The sequence below is a fragment of the Lates calcarifer genome, linkage group LG2 (genome assembly GCF_001640805.2).
Source record: "Lates calcarifer isolate ASB-BC8 linkage group LG2, TLL_Latcal_v3, whole genome shotgun sequence".
Classification (NCBI taxonomy): Eukaryota; Metazoa; Chordata; class Actinopteri; family Centropomidae; genus Lates; species Lates calcarifer.
In genome coordinates, this window is record NC_066834.1 from 5110702 (window position 1) to 5138403 (window position 27702).

The following is a 27702-nucleotide window of genomic DNA, read 5'->3' on the forward strand; positions in this document are numbered from 1 at the left end:
CAGAATGCATGGAAAAGCTATTCATATTTTAATGGAGTATCTTTAAATGAGGTTCATTAAAAAACAATCAATATGCCCTCAAGTTGCAGACACACTGACACTGGCAGTCTAAGTGCACATCCCATTCTGCTCTATTCAGACACTAACATATACACACACTCACACACACAAATGTGTACTCACATGCAGCAGCCTTTATGTAACCAGGTAGGTCACTTGCAAACAAATTTGTGTTTATGAGCACCACATTGTGCATTTTAGGGCCCTCATTGCTGCTTTGTGTTAAAGGGAAAGTGCTGTTTGAGAACACCAACCTGGCTGTCCAGATGTACCTCATCCTTACAACCCACAGACCTTTCTCGCCACCCACAGCACACAGGCCCGCTTGCTCATCATTGATTAGGCTTTGTGTGTTTGTTTTTCTTTGAATATGAGCTTACTCTCCTCTTCCTCCTCCTCATGGGTTTTTATCCCTCCCTCTCCTATGCATAAATACTCTCTCTTCAGGGTGTTCTTTGAACAACTTAGCCAGGCATTAGTTGACGGAGGATCCTGCAGTTTGTGAGGGAACGCCTGAAGAGAGGACGTGTTTGATCCGTAGATATATGTCCTTGATTCAGTGTTGGCGTTGCCAGCCACCGGGCACCCCCACTGCTGCTGCCAAGCATTTCCTGCTATGCATCGGTATTCTCTTGCCTCCCACTGTGATAAAAGCTATTAGACTGAGGAGAAGTATCCTTCTACTTGTGCAAAGCCACCAACTGCACAAAGTAATCCAGATCTATTCCCTCAACACGCAACCACACTCACAGTAGAATCAATAATTGCTCACTAAATAACTATTTAACATAGAATATCTTTTTTTTTCGTATGGATACAGCTACATTGTTGTTCGATGACATGGACATCAGATATTCCTAGATAATGAGAGTTTTACCAGAAAAAAAGGGATAAATGTATTTAAAACTGCAGTTTACTCTGAATTACCATTTCAAATCACACCACTGAAACCATTTACTGTTGTTGATAGGTTTCAAGCAGAGCAGCGGGCCCGTATAAAATGCAGGTCCCACAGCAAACTGTTATGACTACACCAAAACAGCAGTTTCATGGAAATACTATTGCACTGCAGCCTCTTGAAATGATGTTGGCAAAACAGACCAGGTAGCTGTAGAGAATAACCTGCTTTCCCAGCACCACTGTGTTTTAGAGCCATAACATTATTAGATGCAGTAATACACTTGAGTAATGATCTCATTTTCAGCATAACAATACTGTGTAAGGAGAAAGGAGTATAACCTAACTGGATCTATATCAGAAGTGATGAGAAATATAACATTCTGATCTCTATGGACCTGTGTCATGATAAAACCAAATTCACAACAGAATACATAACAGAGGGACTTCCATAATAAAACAGCAGTGCTTTTATACGAATTTGACTAATTTCCACAAATTCAAATAGTGGCAGCCATAAGATCTACCTCAACAACGAATAGCATATCCACTGACTTTTTTTTTCTTTTTTCTTTTTTCATTTGCTTATGGCCCCAGGACAAATCACCTCTCCACTTTACCTTGCAAACTGATTTCTTAGTAAAACAAAATCTGGAATTTCTGAGGCACACTCTGTGAGACTCAAAGTTCGAAATTCTATCTGCACTGGCGACCCGAAAAGTCATAAGATATTTACTAAACATTATGCTCAGTCAGAGTGGAGACTCTCTCATCTGTGCAGTTCAAATATTTAGTCACCCTGATTGGCTGAGAACGTGGGCAGGGGAAGGGGGGCTGCATGGATCAGCTGGGCGAGATAGCAGTAGGCGAGGAGATTAAAAACACAATAACACACACACATGCACATATAAACACACACTGTGAGCTCCCTCAGGTGAACAGGTGCAGTCATGGTCTGTCACAGATGCTCCGCACAATTTGTCAGCTGCCATTCCTCCTGTCCACCTTCGGTGGGTTGGGGGATATTCACCACAACACAACCTGAAACGCAATCACACACATTATCTCAAATCATTCTCCAATCTGGCTACTACATTGGCTACTTTAGTAGCTCATAGAGCTGCTTAATGACTACCCAGGTGTGCATGATGAAATGATTCACCAGAACAGTGATGGATGCTAAATTGTTGCTGCTTTTTTCACTTTCTTACATCTTATTTTTGAACTGCTGCTGTTTCTTTGCAAGCAGTAGCGTGTGTGCACAGATCTCTCTTGGTTCCTCCCTCCCCTCCCCTCTCCTCCCCTTCCCTCCCCTCGAACCACAGTGTGTGACAGAGGGACATTAATCACAGGGCTGGGTAATAAAGCGAGGAGGGATGGGCATGTAGGGCCAGGGGGGCAGGCGTCTGGAGGGAGAAAAGGGTGTTTAGGGAAATCACACCATGCTTTATGACACACACTGATACACAGGCACACTTTTTACACTCACAGGTTTAGGTGCACATCCTTCACGCACGATACTGAAAGCTTCCGCCCTGAAAGTTTGAAAAATTAAATTGAGGAGGGAAGGAAAAACAACTCAGGATTCTAGGAATGGTGACCATTTACTTTCTACTAGTCTATGTTAAGTGGGGGCCCTTTGCCTTCTTGCTCACCTGTGTGTGATTTTTGGTGGCCTGTGGCCCTCATTAATTAGGTGTGAATTTAGGAAAAGACTTTTTCTGGAAGGAAGACACAGGGGCATTTTTGTATAATTCAGAAAGTGATAAGAGGTATTTTATGGCTTAGTAGAATAAGTACCTTCACTGTCGCTGTGATCCTGAGATAGCTGCACAAGGTTTTCATGATACCAATAACTCTCAGGATATGAGAGTGTTGTTGGTTTATTATGGTTACCAGCAGAACACATAATTTAGTAGTCCACTGGCTTTACCTGCTCTAATTTCTTTCTTTTTCTTTTTTCTTTCTTTTTTTTTAATTTCATTTTTCTTTTTTGTTTCTGACCTCTTTGGGTTATTGGAGTTTTTTAATATCAACCTCATTCCATCTTGACATTTTACAGTGGACACTGGGTTGTGAATCATATCAGGTAGAGTTGTGATAATGGATATTGAGTATGTGTCTGTGTCTGTGTGTGTGACTGGGGGGGTGTATGTCCATGCAGGTATGTACCACCACCCTCAGAATCTTTGTTGTGTATTTTCCATTGCATCTGCACTTGTGTGGTGCTCCTCAAGGAGTATTAGAAAAGGGTAGGTTGAAAAATGAGATACCAATAATAGTTTTCTGTTCTAAATCCACCATAACTATACAACAAAGGCTCAGTGCTCTAGATCCTCAAGACTGGGGCATGCAACTAACAGAAAGCAGAAAGGACAACACTGTAAATCAGACTTTTTGTTTAGACAATATTCTTAAAATTATTAAGAACAATGTTAAATAGTTTATCCTCCTTTTATTGTGTCTTTGTGTCACAGATGAATTTACTTTTTTTTGTTTTGATCTCTGTTGATTGGTTAGAAATATTAAGTTGTAGGTATAAATTAACTCATGCAAGCACAGTCACTGTTATGTATAATGAAACATACATATACAGACATATATATACTATCTCAATGCATAATATATCTAGTTCTCTGTTGTTCTGTCCATGCCTTACTTTAATAACATTGGGCAGTCATAGCACACTGTTTTAGATGTTCCTTTCTGCTTTTAAATAGAATTCATCACTGAAATTATTCATTCTAATTATTCATATTTTATTCCTCGAGAACTGCCTCTAAAATGGTCCCAGCCACTTTAAAAAGATTCATGTAGGGACTGATTTTTACATTTTAGATAAGGCACCACATTGGCCAAGAAAATAATTAACAAATCCTTCATTCGTCTATCTTCTTCTACTGGCCTATCTCACCCTGGGTGTTGTTAGGAGACACAGCATCATATGATGTTGACAAATAAAACAGTGAACCAGGATCACTTACTTCCTCTCTTTCTTTTTGCAGTGTTGCTGAATGAAAGGTCTTTCAGAATTGGTAAATGTTTCTTTGACACTGTGCGTCCTTTTGCCATTGCTCAGAGGACTTCTTAGAGCAGCTTTGCTACTTTTATATCTGTTTCATGTGCTCTTAAGCAGTAAAGATAACTGGCAGCTACATAGCTGTCCTATCTAGCTCTCATTGTTACCCAGTCTTGCTATTCTGCCCTAAAGCAAGGCAATTAACCCTGCCAGAGGTAGTAAGATAGCTCTGGCTGCTCACTGTTAAAAAAGGCTCCACAAGTACAAAAGAGTGTGTGGAGTTAATTAAACTTTTTGTTGGCAATAGACATGTAATAAATATCTGATTTCAATCAGGGATTCAAGTCAAGTGTCTACAACAGGGCTGCAAAGATACAAACATCGACTGTGCTCAAATCCTGACTGGGCAATTCTATCAGAGTTTCTGTGACACTTGAAACTGAAGCTGAACTAGCCTCTTCTTTTCATTCTGATGTTTTGGTCATGCTTTTTACTGAGTAATATAAAATTCTCGCTGCATATCTTTGCCTCGTCCCCTGTCTTTTCCTATTTGTTCCCATTTGGCTCAAGGCCAGCTTGGTTATAAGATGTACTGTCCTTTTCAAGGCTTGTATGTAAGATGAGATGTAAGGACACATTTTTCTTTAGCCTTATAATATCAGTGCCCAAGATTGCAAACTTGATAAAAGAGTGAACACAGAAAGATAAAAATGCAGTGTCCCTGTTGTAAACACAGATTGATATCTTGAGGTTTTGATTTTACAGCAAATACTTTGTCATTTCAGCCGAAACATAAAAGCAATGATGTTGCGAAAATGAAAAAATAATCCCATGATAGATTGAGGACATTTTCTTAACAGGATACCAACATAAAACATAAAAATGATTTGAAAGCATATAGTTAGCATTGTAATTCAGCAATGTGATTCTTTTTCTTAATGATTTACGATGTATTCACAAATAATGAATAGTGCAGATTAGTAGTGTTTCATCATTGTACCATATCAAGTCATTGACAGAGATGAATCAAAATGTGATAAATGATCACCTGTTTCAGTGTATCTATCGGTGTAATTTATCTTGGACCATACACACCACTGAGAAAGAAATTGCAGAGGAAGTGACTGTGCATGCCCCCGGTAGCCAAATCATCACAGGCAAATGTATCCTTGGTGGAGGCTTCTGTTGCCCATCCCAGAGAGCTGGTGGAGCCATGCTGAAGAGAGAGAGAGAGCAGGAGAGAGAAAGAGAGAGAGAGAGAGAGAGAGAGATGAATGTCACCCTTGCTCTCATATGTCATATTGTTAGCCATAGATATGAGGAGAACGCCTCAAGGTTGAACATGCAGCTGAGACATGAATAATCTATCAGAGGTTTCCTCCAACTAAATAGAGGGAAATATGTCTGCATGGATTATTTATGCCTTAATATGCACACGGTGAATGGACAATCACCTCTGAGAGCATGAAGACATTGTAGGGGCCAAGTTAATTGTGTGTGTCTGGAACGCATGCAAGCCGGCTGTGTGAAAGGCAGTGGTTGTCTAGCTGTTAAGCTTGGTAACATGTCAGGTTTATATTTTGTGGTTTGGTGATGGATTACAGTAATAGCGTGTTCTGGTTTGAAAGTGTATTCAGGTTTGTATTATTTATGTACAAGCTTTCGACCGAATCATCGATCTTGGTGCTTTGACGCGTTGCTCAGTTGTTTCATGTCAAATGCATTCACTCGCCCCCACAGCCATTTAAACGGAGTCCATCTCAGACTGGACTGGCTTTCGCTCTACAGCTCACCTTATTTCCTCCTCAGATGACTGCCCTGACATGGAAAATGTCAGACTCTCTTTGCCAGTGCTGTTTGGCTTCTTCAAACATTTGTGAAGTGTTAAGCTCATCTCTACAGCTTAGGAGGACAGTCTCTCAGGAATCTAGGCTGCTGACCCGCAACACGGCAAAGACAGCCAAGCCAAGTGCACTCAAGCACATCCACTCTGCTTGCTCATTCGCATCAACGAAAGATTGTATTAGTCCCAAGTTTGTGGTCTTTAAAGCAGCACTCTCGCCATGCTGTGGAGGCCCATGCATTGCATAATGGAACTGATGGGGTGGCTTTACAGCTCCTAACAGTAATGTTGTTGTCTTCTCACATTTGGTTGAGAATGATAGTAGAAATGCTGTGTAGCTCTGAATAGCCTCATTCTAACTCTTAAAGTTGCCTCTAAAACAAAGCCTAAGAGAACATTTTCAATCCCTGTGTTAACATATTAGTCAAAATTCCACCTACTGATGTTGGTTTCAGACTTCAAACCATAACAGGCTTGTTACAGGAAGATAAATGCCATTCATTTAAAATAAAAAAAATGAATGTGTTTTTCATCCCATATTCAGTATTTAAGGATGAAGCTTCATCATGAGTAATCAAGATTTAAACTATTGATATTCGGAGGGGGAAGTGAAAGGTGACAACAAGCATTTTTATTATTATTATTATTATTATTATAAAAGCTTGGATTTTACTGATTAATTCAAATATCACTATATACCACTTGAGCTACTGACACTTTCACTGGGCTATACAAACATCAATAATGTAGAAATTAAGCTCCCATGAATATACTTGCCTAATTCCTCTCAACAAAGAAAGCTGCCTCAGTTCTGTTGCAGTTTGGTGTGTCATGTTTTCGCAAACAAGCAAGCGCTGTGTTGCTATAAGGAATTAGAAGCTGGTGTTTGTCTGCAGCGTTTGGCTCCACACACAGGCAGAGCATGCATCACACATCTCAAAACCAATATGCAAATTAGTCTTAGCTGCTGCATTTGTTTAGAAGCTTGTGCAAGCAACCTTTGGATTTTACTGGGGAGCGAAATGCAGGTGTGTTATTGCATTCTTGAGTTTGTCTAACCTGCACCTTGTGAAGTTTACACTTCTTTAACTAATAGAATTATTGACGCAGGGTTGTGAAGGCAGCATATTTAGATGGGTCATGTAACTAGTGCAAATTGTCCCTTTTAGCCCATTTGGCAGTTGCAACAAATGCAAGGCCCAGGGCCAGACTTGAAACACAATCAGTGTTTTTAAAACCATTCACCAGAGTTTGTTGTAAATGACCATTTACGGTATGTTGCACTGTCAAATCTGGGGATGAGAAACAAGGAACCAGTTTCATTTGTGTAGTCTTTACTGTTAGGATTCTGTTTGTATTTTCTCTTGGTTTCATCCTACCCGGCCAATGGAAAAATTCCATTTGTGGGACAACAGATGCTCCATTTTTTTCTTCCTTTTTTCTATTTTTCACTTCACGCCCAAGAGGAGAAAAAAATGTGCTCCTCTTTTTATTTTATTTTTTTTTTAACCAAGTTCTGGATTCATTTGACACAGGCATGAACACTCCCATAATCAGCCAGAGTGTGCATCCTTCTGAATAGAGATGAAAGAGGGGAATACACACTCACACTTATACACACATGCGTGCACACACAACAACAAGGAGCCCACAAATAAACAGGCACAAACACATAGGGAAGAAGCACAAGCCATTTGGCACAGCCTCTCTGTCTAGGGAGGGCTTCAAAGCCCACTGACATGAATTTATGATAACGGCACTATGCCTTTGCCAAACCTCAACTGTTGTTTTTCTCTCACTCCCTCTCCATCCCTTCTGTATGCTCTGCCATCCCCTTGATCAGAGCTTTGGAAAATGCTAGCAGGTGTCCCCCAATCGCTGGGAAAGGTGTGTGTGTATGTGTGCGTGCGTGCATGCACATGTCCATGCATTTATATGTGTGTTTGGAATGGGACATCCTTAGCTGGCTCTTCCTTTTTACATCACTTCATTTGGCTCTACTTCCCTAACTTTGGGCTCCAACTCTTTGTACAGTTCAGTTTCATAATAGTACTATGATGCTGTTACCCTCTCACTGTGTGGTCTTCCTCTATTCTGTGCTCACTACTGACATAAATATCTCTTTCTTCTCCATCTATTCCCTCCCTTTCTTTCTATCTGCAGATGAGGATTGTGTGAATTGTACGGAGGAGTGCAGAGTACTGGGTCATTCTGACCGCTGCTGGATGCCCCAGTTCCCTGCTGGAGGAAACCAGGCAGAGGGCATTGACTACCGCAACAATATGTTTGTGCCAGCGGGGATGGAGACTGTGCCTGAGACAGAGACCTACGAAACTGTCAACCCCAATGGCAAGAAAACATTCTGTACGTTTGGAAAAGAGAGGCGTGACCACACCATTCTGGTTGCCAACGTCAAGCCCTACTTGAAGGCAAAACGTGCCCTCAGCCCACTGCTCCAAGAGGTACCCTCAGCCTCTAGCAGCCCCACCAAGGGCTGCTCCACCATGTCTCCGTGTTCTTCAGTCAAAAGCCCAGCTGATGGGGCTGAAGGCAAACCTCCTCCTGCCACCTGCTCTGGCCACTACGGGCCTCCTGATGGTCAGTACCTGTCACCAACCAAACAAAGCAGAGACCAGGGGGTCTACCCACCCTTGCCTCCCTCAGACCCAGTGGCCAAGGTGCTTGCCGAGGCCCGCTCCAGGATCAGCCAAGAGGCTACAGGTGAAATGGAGTGTGTCCTGGAGCAGGTGGAGCCCAACGCGAACCGTGACGGAATGGATGCTGACCAGGTGGTGAGAGACATCGACAAACTATTGCAAGACTGCAGAGGAAGTGAGGCCACCGGCACACTCAGGAAGTGACACAAAGGACTGCAACAAAAAGAAGTAGGGAGATAGAGAGTGGAATAGGATGCTATTCCAAAAACTCTCCTGCCAAAATTGTCACCAAAACAAATCAAAAAGTTGAATGGCTCTCATGAAAGGAGCTCTTTTCACTCTATTTGTCATTGAAAAGTACTGACACTGGATGGACAATGGGAACATTTATTATGTCAGTCATTTGGCACCAGTTTTGGTGCTAAGATCCCTACCAACAAAAAAGAACTAGTAACAAACATCTGAATTCTGCTGAATTTATAAACTCTTTTTGTTTTGGATTCTTAAGCAAATTGCAGAGGCTTATGCCTCTGGCACCTCGCAAGCTATTATCTAAGTGCCCACCAGCTCATAAGTGTGTTGTTCATGGTCTCTCGTGAAATCCTACATATCTAAGTGTGTGTAGGCGGATTTCTGTTATGTGTGATGGCCATAGAAACTGAATGAAAAAGGACTATTTATGGTCAGACATGACAATCGATGTGGAAACAGAGAAACAAATTCTAATCTATTTGGGACAGTGAATGACCAAAATACACAAAACAACCTTATCTTTTCTGACTTTAATATAGGTGTTTAATATGTGATGGATCCTGTATCTGAACATGAAGAGATTGGTTAATCAGGGGGTATGCTCACAGGGGTTGGTTATGGACTTGGGGTTGGAGCAACTGTAATGCTCCACTGAAGGAGAATTATTAACAGTGTAACCATGTTTCACCTGTCATTTGTAGCCACATGTGTAAGCTGTGTCTCTCTCACGCCTCTATTTAAATGTTCATGTTGCTGACTGGTGTAGTTGCACACACCAATTTTAGACATGTGCGCTACACTGTTACGCTTACACATGGTGACACACTCACATGCACTGATGCCCCCAAAACACACACACGCAGACACACACACACACACAGACACACACATATACACACTAATGCTTACACACAACTTGCCATCTGTGTAATTGTCTTATACATGTACATCATCAGCTTTCAGTCCCTTGTGTACAGTGAATTATCATGTGTGTGTGACTATGCCTTAAGGCAATCACAAGTTGTATAAAAAGGGACATTTTTCCTCAACTGTGAAAAGATGATATCTATATGATTATATAGATGACTATATGTATGAATTCATGTATAGTGTCCAAATATTAACAAAATATTTATACATTTTTTAAGAAAAAAAGAAATGAGGAATCTCAGCAAAAAGTGTCCTAGAGTTAAGGTGAAGAGTGCGGTATTAACTCAAAGAACTGCAAAGGACACTGCCATTGTTTAGAAGACAAATATCCAAAAATATAAATAAACAAGAAAATGTCCCTTCACATTATCACTATACATAATATCATTATATGTGTAAATGTATCCAATTTAGATGTGTTTACATCAAAAAATTGACATATTTTTATTGATTTTACTGCAATTTCTGTGCATTTGAGCCAAATTGTTATGTGTACAAAAGCTATATTGTGTATTTTATTAAATTAATATATAGTTGTGTTGCAATATACATGGGCTTATATTGTATTTGGCAAAAGTTGCCTTAGTAGCTGTCGAACTCTGTGAGTTTGCTTTAGTTTGGGTTTTTGTTGGTCTTTTTTTCCTCTCTACTCTGCATCTTTGCAGGCTGGCTTCAGTGCTTTTGAGATGTCGCCTCTTTTTACCCTGAGATCCAGCTGGATCAAATACAATAACTGTTGAAAGCTTAATGAGCCAGCTGATCTAGAATACAATTCAAACCAACAACAAAAAGCAACAACCACATGATAACAGTTTGAATATTTTTACTGAGCAAATTTTTACAGGGCAGCTATTTTCTTTAACAATAACTAGTATGCGTATTTTGTGTTCATTATGTTTTTACTTTCTTTCCAAAAAAGAAACCTGCCATATGGAAAGTGGAGTGGTTTCCTTGGTGATCATAAAACTGCCTTACTGTCTCTGCGGAGAGCTTGTTGTATCTGTGGAGCTTGTGACTGCTTATAAAGCCCTGGTCCACCAGAATGTGCATTTTCTATAAAGGACCAAAAGAGGTTCTTTTTCAGCAGTCTTTGTTGTTTATGTATGTACTCCTTCTCAATACGTGTTAGAATTCTCATACTTTGCAGAGAAACTTGACATCTGAAATTCTATCTGAAGTTACTTTGGATTTGATGTGTTAGCTGTTTAGGTAGACGGTTTATATAACCAAGTGTCTTCACATTCAGGCTTTCTTAAAAAAAATGAAACAGACATTTATTTTTGAAAATTTTGGCACATTTCGGCCACTCTCTGAAATAATAGAGGGAGGTGCTTTTTCTAATATTCTCGGTAAAATACGCAGAACAGTAGGCTATTAGACTTGATGTGTTTTGGAAAATGTGACCACAATCACCAAATCTATGTAAGATGCAGCCATGAGAGGGAACAGTGACTTACATTCATGTGGCTTCTGGTGTATTTTACTGTATAAAGTGAATCTGAGCTGAGTTGGAATATTGACAGCTGATTTAACACATTCTATCCTGCAGACATGTCACATCTTAGTATTCTGATGTTTCTTCTTTTGTTTCTTTTTCTTAATTGAGCTACATACATGGACATTCTCTTGTCGTTCTGCCATACTGCTATATCTTTTACCTACTTGCCACATTTTTTTACATCACTATTCATTTTCTTTTTTTCTCTTCAGTTGTTTGCTTTCTCACCTCTGAGGAGCAAAGGATCTGTTTCCTTTGCTCCGCTCTTTTGTCTGTAAAGAATTTGGTTTCAGTTTACCCTTGCTCTTTTCCTGGGAGATGGCAGAGGCTGTTAGAGAGGGATTGGAGGATTTGACAGAGGAGGAAAAATATTTATGGTTATTTTTAAATGAGACTTTTTGTTATCTCTCTCAAATATCTGGATAAATCAAGCAAGCCTGACATTCACATCATACAAACCTTACAAACAGTTAAAATGCGCTGTTAGAAGTGCTCACTGCAACTGTGATTCTAACAAAAAATACTAATACACATGCCCGCATGTACACACACACACATACAAAAACACCCGGGCACTTCAGCAACACACTGCCTTTTATTTAAATGCATAGCCTCTTAAAGGTGAAGTAAAGGCTGAAAGAGGGGGCAAAACACTACCCAGACAAATGTGATACTTCCACACTTGTCTTCATGGTTTATTTTCTTTTTTATCTCATTGCGCTCAGTCTTCATGCTGGATCAAGCATTCTCTACACTGTGCGTGTGTGTGCATGTGCTTGATTTGCTTTCATGCTCTCATTGTTTTGACAAAACAATTCCTTTCCTCTTATCTAATTTCTCTTACCTGTGTACTATAGATTTAATCCCAACTCACATTAAAGCTCTATTGCTGTGGTCTCTCTTTTATCTAGTCATTAATTAAAACAAAGTGCAGAGGTCACCCCAGGATTCTGTCTTTTACACTGTCACTGTCACAGTTCAGGCACATTTTAAAGTTCTGTCCCCTCTAATGGTGTTCCACAGGCCCAGCGGCTGTCTGTACACTCACAAACTGTGGGCAGGAAATGAGCTGGGTCCAGTGGATAGAAGGTGTTCTTTAAAGCCATGGCCCCCCTCTCAGGCTATTTGCTGTTTAATAGAGCAGCGGCTGCTGCTGCTGAGGTCAACACATAGTCAGAGATTTAGTGTAATGTAAGGCCTCTCATTATTGTCTAATTAAACACTGTTGGCATCATACACTGTTGGCAGTGCATTATTCAAACCTAGAGTGGGTTATTTTTTGCCCACTTGAGACTGTTGGTTTTACCAAGTGATTAGGACAGGGCCTTGTTGAATGTGGCTAACCGCCTCTGGTCTCTGACTCACACTGATGCAGGTGCACATGGACTCAGACAACCACTGCTTCACACACACACACACACACACACACACACACACATAGAGACTACATGCCATTTTGGTTAGTTAAAACAAGCACCCGATGTTTGTCAGTGTCGTCCCCTCACCCCCAAGCCCACACTGATCGCATAGGGCTCCACGCTACAATGGGCAACTGGTGAAAAGACCAGGGACATTCATTTGTATGGATTATTTCAACTGCTATTGTCTAAAGGCTGTGTTCATTGTGATCTATCTGAAAAAAAGATGAAAAGATCAAATAAAAAAGCAATTACTAATAATGTTTGCTCTTGTCCTTGTGTGAGTTGGTTGAGGAATAGCTAGTCATGGATTTGATTTAATTTTTCATATCCTGAGAGATAACCTCCCTCACCCGATATTTTTCTTCTCTCAAGCATCTACGCGGCCAATTTCGCCTCATCAAATAGGATTGCATTGTTTACTTTCACAGGGCCAGCTTAGTTTGGAAGAGATAAAAAATTGTCTTTTTCAATTGCCTTCTTTGGTGTTAAATGCACATATGCAAGCACCTCGTACTCAAGCACACACACACACACACACACACACAGACTTCAAGTTTTGCTTTCGGCAAAGGTTCCCTCATTCATCACATTAGCTCACATTTTCACCACACAAAAGATTACTTCTCATGCTGTGTGTCTTTTTTTTCTTCTAATTGCTCAGAGGCAAATAAATTGGGTTTGGAATTATGTATACTAATTTTTCTCAGATAAGATGTTGCACTCCACCCTTCAGCTAGATTTGCATTTATAAGCCAATTTGAAGTCTCTTCAACACTGGCCTGTGGTTAGAGAGATATACTCCATGCTCCTCCATTTGCTCACTCAGATCTGGTTTGTTTAATTCGTAATTTATGGCTATTAGGTGGTAGATGTTCAGAGTGGAGCACGCACTGACAGTGGCAGATGTGACCTCCCTCATATACTATTTGGTTCCCCAAGAAGAATAGTAAACAAACCTTTAAGAGCTGACTGGTGCTTAAAGTATTAGTGCTTTGAAATGGGTTTTTAATGTCCTTTTTCAGTGTTTTCCAATACAAAATGACAGACCATGGAAACTAATGATACACCATTACTTTTATCTACAGGAAACTATTCCATCATCACTGTTTAATTGTAGAAGTACATATGGCTGTATGCTTTGTGACTACGTGCATCAGCATACTGCTGTCTAAGGATTAAAGTAAGTCATCTCCCAGACTGCAGTCTTTCTAAATGCTCATGCTTTCCATAACCTGCCAGTGGATATTTTCTTGCTGGTGGAGAGATTAAATATTTGGAAACTTTTAAAAATTTTATATATAAAACTAAAAAATAACTCATGTTTGTAGCTGTCTCAGGAGCCATCTTAATTCACCTGGTATTTTTAAAATTGTCTGGGATGTTAATGTTAGTGTTGGATGTGTACCAGAAAAATCCAGTGCCAAAAAGAACTCATTCAAATACATCAAGATAAATCATTTGTGTAATTATTTATTATTTGAAGGGGAATAGATTAAATTAATTTTCATGTTGACCGCAGAGGGAGTGTTTTACCCCATACTGGATTTGTAGGCCATTGGTATGCACCAAGGTATTTTTCTGTTTGTATCAAACTAGTCGCCTCAAGGCAGATATTAATTAAAAAGATAGCAGAGGTGCTCTCTTAAAAACACTATTTCTGGGACTGCAGCGGCTACATGCAGTGTGGTCTCATTTTGCCCAGTGGTAAGAGTTTTCTTTAAACCTAGGCTACCTTCAAGCAAATAACAGCCTGTCCTCTCATACGTGTCAATCACCTTCAATCAGTCTTTCAAAACTTGTGCGTGTTAATGGTATTGGAGACTTTGTGGTAGGTAAAGTGCAGATACAAGTTCACAGTGCAAACAAATCTGAGCTAAAACACAACCTGAACAAAATAACAGCCTGGCAACAACAACACACTAGGCATGTTACATTTAACATCATATATCAGTAAGCAACAGATGCACACAATAGGAATAAATGTGATAATCATGACAACTTAATATATGTAATATATGTTCATTTAGTGCATAGATCAAGAAAAAAATTGCAAATTGAGTTAGAGATTTCTGAGTAACACTAGATAGGAAAATCATACTTCTGCATTTTAATCAAGGTCCTTGATCCAAATAACTGTGCTAATGGGATTTAATCAAGTACTGTTCTGTACTGAGTTGGCTAAAAAGGCAAATGGAGAGGAGATCTTTTCAACATGGAGAAGAGAAGGTATTCATCATATTCTATTGTTAAAGGACAAGGGTCCTCCTTTCATTTGTGGTAGTGCTGGAGAAGGAACAGCAAATTGAAATACGTGTGTGTGTGCGTGTTGGGCTGTGTGAAAGGAAGAGAGTGTGCGTGCGGGCTGCATAAAAGAGACATGAGAGACAGTGAGGGTGGAAAATTTAAATGTATGTCTCACATCAGGAACAGTCATGCATGATGTCTTTGATTTGATGCCACTGGCGAAAAAACTGCACTGAGGGTATCTCTGGCCATGGTACCTGATTGGGCATTTAAAGAAAACCACTTGTCGTCAAACAGAAGAAGAAATGATCGCCCATGCAATCATGGCAAACATCACAAGTCTAAATAACAATGTATGGCACTGTGAATGTGCCATGGCCATTAGTCTTTTTTTATGACTTTCTATGTAAATGCATATTCAGACTGAGCCATTCTTTATCCTGTATCAACTGCAAACGGTGTATTGTATGCTTTTGAGGACAAATGCCACACAGAGTCAGCTGCTGGTTCCATACATATGTGTCATACATCGTCACCTGAGACACTGTTTAATTCAGTTGGCCCCCGGGTCACTACTGAAAGAGAGACTTCTTGAAAGTGACACTTTTATTACAAAAATAGATCTGGCATGTATAGAGAGTGAAACACAACAATTAACATTATGTTAATTGTCAGCCATTCAAGAAACTTGCAGCTGCATGCACCCCAACACCTCAGACTGCCGATCCTCTCTCATACCCAAGCCCTCCTTCCAAGTCACCTCCAAGAGAAGCAGTATGTTAAGTGTGTTTCTCACCCGAAGCAGAATAGAAGGCAGCGAAATAATGGCTCCAGACAGCTTCTGTGAAAGGGCCAGCTCACATCAGTGAGGGAAAATGCTAGATGAAAAGGTCAATAAGCAACACGGGAAACTTAATATGAAGTAGACATATGAATTCCATCACATAGATTAGTGCCCCTGGCAAAGTGCGGGACTGACTGACACTGCTGAATCAATTCATAAATATCCAATGTCTGGTGTGTAAGACACTGAAGAGCTAAGAGGACCTTTCACTAAATGTCACCTGGACTTTAAAGCCAATTTTATTCACCTATTTTGTTTCCTGATAATGGTAAATTTTTCATTTTTGGTATTTCTAGTCAAATTGGACACAGTCTCTGAGTTTCTTGCAAATGCAGTGCTTCAATCGAGTTACTTCCTTAGAAGTTCTAGGGTATTAGTCTTTCTTTTTTATACTGGTTTTGGATGGTTCATTACTGAATGCAAAGGTTCCTCAATCAGAAAAGCTTGAAGATTTCATTTTTATTCACATAAACACCAAAGACCACACTGAATAATATGCTTTGATCAGTCATTTTGATAGACATTACCAAAGTGATTTTAATGTTAGACTTGCTACAGGGATGAGGAGGCACAGGGAGGATTGGGTGAAAGAGAAGACAGATACCTAAATGGCTGTATGATAACAACAGGATGTGATTTGGACAGAATGTCAGGAGGGAACAGGAAGGTCAATATTACAGTAACAGAATATGACCTTGGGGACAAACTTCTTACCATTGAAGCTGTTCTCCTTTGGCAGAGCTGCACCATTGATTCTTTGCTCTAATATCAATTAGCTGTGCCATCATTAACTGAGCTTCACCACAATGTCATTTTGACAATGTTCTTTGGGATATATCCTGAGCTACCAATTTTGTCGACTCTATATTTAAACATTCTTTTGAAAGGGAAGCTTGTGGAAGTGTGATCTTTGTAAAACCAGAGCAAAAAGCAGAGTTTGGAAACATATTCCCTACTTACATTTTTCCAAGGGAAGCATCATTATCCAGTCTGAGGTCAGTCCAACCAAATAAACAGAATATGTACAGTGCTGAATTCAATTTTACACATATAAGTGAAAACACACAGAGAGAGAGACATGCACCCACACACTCACCAATTACTTTTGCTGCATGATAAATCTCATGATAGGAAAAATAAATTAGTGGGGCAGATAATTAAATTTACCTTAATAGCTTGTGCTCTTTATCTGCCATATTGACTCTCTTTGTTAAAATATGAACATAAATGACATTTCCAAGCAATTATGTGATTCAGTGCCAGGAGTTCTATCAGTTTGGTATTTCTCATCATCAGTGCTGCTGTCCTCAGACAGGTTGTGTTCAGTGTGGTGGAGGAAAACGCATCACAACATAAGCAGAGATCCACAGATTATTTAACAAAAAGAAATGTCTGCTACTTTGAAAAACAGTGAGTGTATGCTTTATGATTTCAATTAACTATAATGTTCCTGTCACTGTCCAAAGAAAACATATTCATTTTCAGATTTGGTGATTTAGACTTGGGGTGAGGAGGGGTGACATTTTCTGTAGTTGTTGTTGTCAACTGGCAGCTCACCAGTGTGTACTTACATGGAGATGATGCCACCAGGATAATTCTTTACTGTGATGGCTGAAGACTTTGACCTTGAAAGTCAATTGGCCACAATGAAAATCTGTGAGACATTTGTCTGCTGGCACCTTTTCAAAGACTCGGCCTTGGCAAAACTGCAGGCTTTTGTATGGTATTCTATGTACAACAATGGAAACTGGCAACTTTTAGTCGGATCAAAGCCCTGTGCCTCGGCCTTCCTCCGTTTGTTTTCAAAGTTTATGTATCTCCAGTATGAACACAGCCATGGGTATCATGCAGGGACGCCAGCCCCTCTCTGAACTCAGAGACACAGCTGACAAAGGCAATTAAAGCCTCTGACAGCATGCCTGCATACGATTAGACCATCCTTTAGAGCTTTGAACCCCCACCCCCACCCCCTAACTATTCCCCAAACTTATACACTGAAACACTAGTGAAAAATGAATACGAAGTCCACATCAATGACGAGTAAGGGATGGAACGATCAAATAGGAATCAGCAGGGGAAAAACAAACAAAGAGTTGCTAAATAAGCTGGGCGGCAGACAGAGGCCTTTTCCTCGGCTAATGGTTAGTGCAAATAGAATGGGCCTTGAGGGATTTAAAGGGCTGCAGCTGACAGTTAAAGCAGTCTAAAGCTGATCCACAACAAAGTGAGAATGTGATGCATCTGCACAGCACCAACCTAGACAGGATGAGAGGGTGTAAATAACAGGCACTCCCCAGAGATGTGTGCCACATAACACAAAGACTCCCCGGTTTGGGTGTTTGATTTGTTTGAATGCTATCTGACATTTACTTAACCAGCTGCAGGGAAATTATCTTTAAGGATTCTCAATTGGCTCAGCAATGCCACTAGCCCCTGTCTGTCTTTTTCCATTTAAGGGGCCACTGCACAAATCTGCACTATGTATATTAAATGAGTAAACACCAATCAGCCACAACATTAAAACTGATAACTGGTTTTAATGTTGTGGCTGATCAGTGTGCATATTGTACATTATACTTTGCTTGTCTGTGCGTATGGGACAGTAATGCAAGTTTAGATAAGAGCAAGAGTAACAGTGATGCATTGCTGCAAGATGAGCATTTGGATTCACAGTGAAACCTTGCTAGCCTGAGGTTATCCAGGAAAAAACAGTGCTCTATTTTCCATTTATGTCTCTTTCTGTTTTTATCTGGTCCAACATCTCTGCCATCACATCTCCGTTACCTTAATGGAAATCATAAGAGATGCCCTTCTAATGTTTCCCCTTTCAGATATACTGCTCTTTCTCTGCCTCCCTTTGTCTCTTTCTTCCTCCTGACCACCCAGGCTATCACAGTGAGTGACGTGAGTCTGTGCGAATGAGTGTGTAACTGTGCATGTGTTGTGCATCTGGGCTAGTGTTACAGCTCAGATCACAGCCCAGTGAACATCTGAACACCCTGTTTGCAAGTGTCAGTTGAGTGGCAGAAGGACAGTGACAGTGCTGTCTCAGATTCGTTGTCCATGTGACTGTGCCTGACACCAGTTTACAATAAGGTGTCACACTGCATATCAAAGGATATGAACTCAGGCAAATTATTTGGCTCAAATGACTTATTCTGTTTTGGAAAATCAAGTGTAGATGGTAATTAATTGATTTATCTATTTATTGATCAACTGACTGCTCAACAGATTAAGTTATTGATAAAATAAATAAAATCATTGATTTAGTTTGCACCAACTTCATGCACCCAAACTGTCAAGCCCACACAGGGCAATGAGACACGTTTGTACTCCAGGTTTTCTTTGTGTCTTTGTGCCTTTTCCCTTGTGCCTCCTCCTTCTTTGTTCATGTGCATGTTTGTGTGTGTGCGTGTGTGTGTGTGTGTGTGTGAGTGTTTGAGGCGTGGTTTAGACAATTGACACCTGGCTCATCTCCACACCTGCAACTCATTACCTAATCAAAGCCAGTAAAAGAACCCTGGCTCCCCTGTCACTCTGCCAGATTGTTCTGCTGGTGTACAGGCTACTGGCAGACTACTGGCTACAGCTACAGCTACAGCTACAGCTACAGCTACAGCTACTGTGCAGTTCTGAGTTAATTCTCTAGTGTCTCTAGTACTTTGTTAAAGCTTGTGAATCTCCCGTGCCTGCTCTGCTGCCCTGCAACCTCCATACTCTCTGCTTTTGCCAGTTTACCTGCCAGATTCCCATTTATCCCCAAACCTCCAGCCAGTCTCCACCATTCCCCTCCTCACCTGCCTTGCCTGCCTCTCCCCTGCCTTCACTGCCCCTGATCACTCCCTAAATCCATTTACCCTTTTCTATTAAGTCTCCTACCTTTTAACAAAGAAACTAGCCTTTGTCTGCTTTTGGGGCCTTAACCAAAACTAGCCATATTTCACGTCAATATTTGTATCCCAAAGCACTGGGATGTATGTTCATTCAAAAGGAGAGACAGGAGCAGAGGTTATTTGCTTGAATGCTTTAAATAATCAATTTTTCTCAATGATGTCCTGCATGCCCCTGATCCTAATTTAACCAGGTAGTTTTACATTTTAGCTACAGACCTGGCAGATCAGAAAATACTCATTTGAGTAATTTTTCACAGTCACAGTCACTTGTTTTTGAAGGCACAGACAAAACAGCCTTAATTTGATGTTTAGATGTGAGGACTGGAAACCCCCAAATAGCATGCTTTCACAGAAAGAGATGAAAGAAACACATTGTGTAAAAATACATGATCAGGACAAGGCTGGACAGCTTAGCAGGTTAGATCTCTTGTTGTGTAATAGAGAGTGACATCTTAAAACTGTTTAGCCTATGGTAAATAACAATGTGACGGTGAAAAAAAAATATATATATGCATAATGCATGTTTTGCACTTACCAGGTTGTCTATTTCATCACCTCCAAAGTCATTCTTAAATGCAAAAACTCTTTGCAGGGCCAGATGGTTCAGCCCTGACGTACATGAACCGTTAAATTTCAAAAGGTTGAGATGGTGCCACGGGTGGCAAAGCTGCATCTGGCGTGGTACTGTGAGGCCTGTGTGGTATCTAGACCACATCCATTCCTGATGGCATCATCCAGGATCACTGGGGCACAAACTGATGCCCAGTAATGACTGGCAGGGTCATATGAAGAACACCAAATACCTACAAAATGTCAAACAGAGAAATCCTTACTCATGAATGCCAAATATACCAAGAAATGGAATAAATCAAATTTGGCTAATTTTTATGTTTTTAATATTGTATTTCAGGCAAAGTATGTTGGTAAGCAAAATCTGCATGTCAAATCCACAGTGAACTACTGCTCAATGGCTGCAAAAATGATACAAAAAAACCATCATATGGAAAAGAAACTGGCAAGTCGTTTTTAAGGCTGGAAGGAAAAAACAGATCAACTTGACATATTTGGTTTCTCTTGTATTCAACATATCCAAATGTGTTGACCTAAATTCAGTCTGAAGTGTGTGTTGGATCAAGAGGCCTGTGATGTCATTGCTCCGTCTGTTATAGCCCAGTGGATCACAATCACATGTTCCATGACAGTTGGTCATGAGGTAAGAGAACAGATTCATTTTGTAGGCTAGAAATATTGGAATCACTGAATGCATTTGGTGATAATTTTTAAGAGACAGAATAATCTAAACGACTTTTAACATATTAATCTTGTTAAAACAAATCACTGAAAAATGCTTATGCTTCTAAAGAACTGCCAGACACGATCCCTGCTACACAATGCTTTGAACACAACAAAATTCCATTCACCTCCACTGTACTGGGACGGCAGCATAATTCTCACTGGCAGAGATGTCAGAACCTTGGCAAATACAACCAAAACGACCTGCATGGTTAGATAGCACCTCAAAAAGGTGGGAAAATATGTTTATTTGTGATTTGGGTGAACTGACATGGTGGCAGCTTTCACAGCGCACCTGTATTCCAATGAATCAATTGTTTGGCACATTAAACCAAGTGCCAAGTTTGGCAAATGTGTGAGGAAAACAAGACTTTTCCTTTGGAGAGCAGACGAGCACTCAACGGACAACCTCTTGTTGTCACACATAGGTTATGTAGGCCAGGATATGTAGACTGGCGAGTACAAAGGAGAGCACTCAGCACCACCCCTCTAAAAATTGTTCATAAATACTGCAGGGTGACGCTTTGTCTTTCTGCTGCATTGAACCTACCCTCGCTTACAAGACAGCTGTGCTTTGGCAATGTGCTTCCCAGCTGTACACAGCATACACCCTGACAGGCCCCATATATTCTGATGTGGTGTTGTTAATGTTTAAATGCTTTTACTGCCATGCCAATAAAAAAAAAACCCAGTAATGTACTTCCCCACAAGAAGCAGGAGATGGAGAAATGGAATAAATAGGATGTATGAAGCTTATTTGGAGACATAAGTTGGAATATGTTTGACCACACTGCACAAACTTAGAAATCTGACGTCTCTACTTGTGGAATTGCAGCATTTACTAACATTATTTATCTAGTTTGCACAGCTGACAGCGTAAAGCTTTGCATATACAGTAAGGCTCTGCGGTGGATGTGATGATGTTGTGCTAAGCTCTTTAAGGTCACAGTAGTTTCAAATAGCAGAGCAGGTGAATCACACACCAGACACACCTGATTTAAAAACTTAAACCTCTCTGCAGGAGATGCTGCTTCGTCAGAAAAGGTATAATTTTGGAAAAAAGTCTGCTTTTGACAGGTGAATGTTGGGGAGGTTTGTATTTCAGCATGAAGCCTGACACTTGTTTACATAGTAAGTTCAAAGCTGTCCAGCTTACAACCTGATATAGCTGCTTATTTGGATGAAAAGTAAGACCCTGTAAGAACCTTTATTTGCATAAAACCTTTGATTTAACACAGATGAATGCGCAGGAGAAAGCCACGGCCGCTTTGTTGAGATTAGAAGAGTTTATTTGTCACATTAGTCAGAATTACCTGTGTTGGTGTCAGCTGTGTTGGAATAGGAGCAGAGAGGGAGGCATGGGGAGAGAAAAGGTGAAAGAGAAGCCCAGTGAGGGAGAAACACTGTAGGGTGTCAGTACAAGGAAAAAGAAGAACAAAGACAGAGATGCGTTCATTCGGCACCTCATTGCCTCATAAGGTGCTCCCTCACCTCCTCCTACCGATAATAACGAGCTTTGCACACTGTGAGCTGCAAGAGAGAGGAAAAGCTCCCTTTGCTCCTGCTTCCTACATCCTAGGGGGGCTTGATGTGTCGGAGAGGAACCGAGCAGCTCTGTTGGATGGAACCTCTTCTCCCCTCAGTGTGGTGGCTCGAAAGGATGTCTTCTATGACAGCTGGAGGTCTGTTGTGATGAAGGACGGCTGCAGAGTTAGATAAACTGCCAACTGATGTCTGCTTTAGAGGGGACTGGGATCTGTGATACAGGCACTCATGCAAAAAGACTGAACTAGACTGAGAGAGAGGGGCAAAGAAAGAGATGAAAGGGAATAAATGTGGCAGGATCATGATGACCATATGTCTTCTTGCCTTCTGGTCTAACCTCTGTGTGTCTGCTTTGATTAGCTGGCTTATTTCTCACTGCACCAAAATCATAGAGGTCACATCATCATAAATCCACCATGTAAACAAAACAGAGGGGGGAGGTAGACAAAGAGGGCAGATAATCAACCAGTCTTCCTCACAAGTACTAATGTTTGTTTCTCTGTTTGGCATTTGGTTCATGAACAGATGCTAGATGAATAACATGACATTGAAAAGACCAAGCTTTGTTGGACCCTCTGTAAAAGACTGGGATAACTTTTGACCAACATGGCTAACTACCAATTTAGTGATTATACTGCAAATTATTTCCTATCTGTGGCATGTATTTAGGTTATTTCTTTAGTCTGTAGGAGGGAGGAAAAACAGAAAGAAACATCTCTGGATGTGTACCTGGACCAAATCAAGCTCCCTTTTGTGCTGCTAAAGTCCAATTATCCCTCCCTGGTACTCACTGCTATGGCAGTCATCACTTCCTCAATTCTTACAGTCAAAACCTTTTCCTGCACCTGGTTTTGTTTACCCCTTCTTTTCATCAGGGTCAATTGGGTAGCCAAGCTCTGCTGGGGTACCACCAGAGTTTCATGAGCGTTCTCTGCTCCCATTTTTTTGGCTGAACATGTTTTTGTTTGCCTGTGTCTAGACCTCTGCCTGCTGTTGGGTAAAATGAGGCTTGTCCTAAAGCTAATAAAGTTATGCACCATACTGCCAATGCTACAAGCTCATGCTTATTCCTTCCTCCCTATTTTAGTTCTTCTCTCCTCATTATTTTTTGCCTCCCCTCCTCTTGACTTCACACTCTTTTGTGAACTTTTCATTCCTCTTTCATTTCTCTCCCCTCCCTCTCCCTTTATATCTCCTCTCTTCACACAACTCCCAAACCATGTCTTGCAGTACCTCGTGGTTTGCACTGTTTTCCTGAAATTAGAGTCACATGCTGCCTCTTATCCAAATATAAGTATGTGGCAGGCCTCTGCATTTAGTTGTCAGTCAAAACTACAAGCCTCCACTCATCGCAGTGTCATAGGTGCTGATGAGAAAAAGACTATAACCTCTATTCTCGTATGAGCATTCGGGAACAGCTCAGCAGCCCCATCAATCCCGCCTCCATCAGCCTGACAGAGTCGTAATAACACAAATCGCTGTGACTTTCAAAATGCAAAATGAAGGTAAATCAGTAGTCGGCTCACATCTTCTGCCATTCTCACAATGATACAAAAAATGAGGCAAGGTGATGTTATGAATAATAAAATTTACTTTAATGGTTACATTAAATTTCCCAGACAGAGTGCAGTGTTGTGGCGTTGTTTTTTTTTTTTTTTTTCTTTAACACAGCTGATTTTCTAATGTTGACTTAATAAAGTGAGTTGATGAAGATATTTTTACATCAACAACTACAACAGGCAACTAAAGGCTACAGAGTTTGACACCCACTCAGGGTTTTTACACTCTCACTTGCCCAGTACCAATATGGCTTTTTCTCTGTTGGCAACGGTGCAGCTCCCCTGGAACAGCTGATGGTTCGGTGCCTTGCTCAACTGCACTTTGATGGTAGCTGCTGAGGGTGAGAGTAGTATTCAGTCAGCTTTTTCTAGTCAGTCCAGAACTGGCAAATTTTCACACAGAATGCTGTTTCTCCAACCTCCAGGCTATGACTGGAGTCAAGTGTGCACAATCCTAGAGAAGTATCAAAGCTTTGTTTTGTAAATGTTTCGCTTTGTTTAGAGGTAAAGATGCCAAGTGATGCCAGATTAGGTTACCCACTAGGCTGGTACTGAGTTCCCCCAAGACAATACAGACCTGATAGTTTGCGTTGTTTTGTTGTTTTATTGGATCTGGTTAGATTTTTTTCCCCTCATCATTCTAAACACAGACTATGAGCATATGCTAGACAGATCCTGCCCAGGGGCTATCCTTGGGTTATTGTATCACTGGTGGCCATCATAAGACTGCTCTGTCACTGGCGCCCATTGTTGTTTCTAATGTTTCAGCAGCACTGACTATTACTACTACTATGCTGCAGTGTCTCTAAACATTTGTGACTTTATTAATATTGACTACAATATACATAATGATATATTGAAGTACTAAATTCTATAAAAGTGATATTTTATTGCTAATTTTCTACCCCAATTTCAAGTTCCCGCTCAAGATCTTGTTCTGTTTCCTGCTACAAGAGCAACAACTACAGCAGTTTACAGGAAATGGGGTTCTCACAAGGCAAGGACAGCTCACTGTATACTTGAAATAAAAAATATAACCAAGGAACAATACAAAAAAAGCTGTGCTTCAGGTCAAATGCTAAATAATCTATTTTATAATTTAATTATTTTGAATTATCTTGAGATTTAAAATTTTAATGTTTCCCTGTTGATTTATTATTTGAAGTGCATACAATAAATCCCTAAATAACAAGCCCTGAGCAAGGCACATAATCTGCACTTTGCTCATCTATGGTAAACCAATAATGAGCTCATATCATTAACTGATTTTCTCTTTCTCTGTATTTGTTCATTTGTTTTTGTGGAGAGAAAGGGGTGGGGATCCTTAAAATAAGCCCATTGTATCCAAGCTAACAACAGGATGTGACTCTCCAAAGTGACTGCATGGGTACGGAAAGTATACTGCACTCACTGTCAGGCTGGTGCATTCCTTAACCGCAGTAATGAATCCATCTCTCATTTTTATTGCATGATAATGTCATATACCAAAAGGCTATGGCTTGTCTGGAATGGTCCCACAAACATGACAAACTCAACATACTGCCGCCTTCCCTGTCAGAAGATCACATTAAATAAGCAGCAGGCTGGTTTAAGGAGGGACACCACCCTTCAGCTGGAAGGCCTGGTTTCAGGACCCTGCAAGCATCCAGCTTGTTAGATGTCTTTGAGCCAGACAGTATACCAATAGTCGACACTGACTCCAGAGGAGCTGCTCAGTAGCAGAACCTCTCTGACCTCCCTATGACTGCAGGATAACAGAACAAAAATCTTCTTTTGAGATTGGTAAAATATGGCAAAAACTGATATGAGAATAGATGGATCAAGATTTAGATTTAGTCAGTATAACATGACTGTAGGTATAAGAGTCACCATAAACCACCTTTCTGCACACCAGTTAACTAAGCCTGCACTGAGGGCAAAACAAGGTGAAAGTCAGTGTTAAAAAAAATTATCATCTATTTTTGTATCTTTTGAATACATTACACATGTTGCATCATAAAACATCTGCCAGTATTACTAAGATAATCACTGATGCTAAATATAGATGGACCTGTGCTGCCAGTATCTACCAGCAGAGAGCTATCAGGGGAAAGAGGTGTTTAAGGGAAACTCGCCAAATGTGATTTCAGACAGAAATTCCCCAGGCCAACGGTTTGGATTTAAAGTGCACAAAAGGCTGCTGCAGATGAATCAAGCTGCAATGGCTTAATGGAAACACTGAACTACTTTCTGTTTTGCAATATTTTCCTTAATTTGACATCTTGTGTTTTTAAATCTATTATTAATATACTGTACCTCCTGTGTGCCACAATGCCTTTGTTTGGATAGGAAGTACCAGAATAACAGGATTGTTTCCCTTTCTCCATGCATGAAATAAGAAACGCAAAACAAACTGGCTATGTCAGCAAGGACAGTAGTATTGAAAGCTTACTTAGGAGGATGCACATTTTGGATGTTTCTGCATTGTAATTACCTGGGGAAGGAAAACGTGGCTTTTTTCTCCCTATTTTTTTTTTTTCGCTAGTAGCTTGGTGAAGTCATGGCCCAATGGCATAAACTGTAGAGCACACTTTAGGCTACTTTATGATAAACATATGAGTGAGTTTCAACAGCCTTGGTTTACTTCTCTGTTATGAATTTGCTTTAATTGAACCATCTCCTTTGTAAAGCTGTACTTTTCTCTTTGTTGTTTAGACGTATTCCCAGTGTTCCTATGTTCTACTTTTAGAATGGATGTACAAAGTTGTTGTGCAGTACAGTACTAACAGTGTGTTTTTAAAGAGGATAATGTTACACACTGCAAGTGGCATAGTTACGTTAATTATAACCAAATCATGCTGAGATATGTGACAACCTTGGTATGATGGTGGGAAACAACCTTTTTCTTCTTCCATATAATCTGCTTTAAAATGCTATCACAAGTAGTGTTAAATATCTCTGTTCTAATTGTTTATCTATTCTCAATTCAGTATATGCATCATGATACACTGTGCATACATGAAATCATTAACCTGGACATTTGCTGCATGGATTGAACTTCCAGATCTGCAATTATTACATCCAGGCTGACTAACAGAAATTGCCTGAGTCCAAACAAAGACTGCAAATCTGATTTTATTGTATTTCAATGATAGTCCATAACTTTGTGATGATTGCAGGTCTTTAAGATAAATAAATCTTCTTTTATGCTGTTGGCCACACAGATATGCAGCTGATAAAGAGATTGCCCAAATTTGGGAAGTCATTCTTTGGCTTCACTATCACCCCTCTGGCTTTAGACAGTGTGTTGATGTTGACAGGGTGCATTTGCCAAACTACTAACAGCAAGAACAGCTGGAAGCTGTTTCAAAGTAATAGTTTTTTGGCTATTGAATGGTAAAGGGGCATATGGTGCAGGTGATGCACGTTTTAATGTGAATCCCTCTTGTATTTGCAGACAAATGCTATAGTAAGATAATGCTGGGAGTTGAAATTCCAAACCAGATTTGTAGTATGATTTATGAATAATGGATAATAAACAGCACAGTCTTAATGACTATTTACTTTACAAACAGAAAAGGCTTCATTCTCTAAAATAATACTTCCCACTGACAATTAACACCCATACACAGCAACACACATATGCATGCATTTCACTCCCTTTGCACTTAATTTGAAGTATGGTACCTTATGCAGAGCTAAACTGATATCAGGAACATAATCGTAGCCATGTATATTCAATAACTAGTTGTTATTGCACAGTTAATT

At 40.2% G+C, this 27702-nt stretch overlaps 1 protein-coding gene across 4 annotated transcripts in view; it reads left to right on the top strand.

Annotated features, from left to right (window-relative positions):
- Positions 1-12839, top strand: part of pcdh17 (protocadherin 17) — a 57032-nt gene extending 44193 nt beyond the window's left edge. For all 4 annotated transcript variants that reach the window (XM_018683778.2, XM_018683776.2, XM_018683777.2 and 1 more), the window contains exon 5: positions 7983-12839. In XM_018683778.2, the coding sequence (XP_018539294.1) occupies positions 7983-8680 (698 nt within the window). In that variant the 3' untranslated portion in view covers positions 8681-12839. The remainder of the gene's footprint in view (positions 1-7982) is intronic.
- Positions 12840-27702: the final 14863 nt, after the last annotated feature.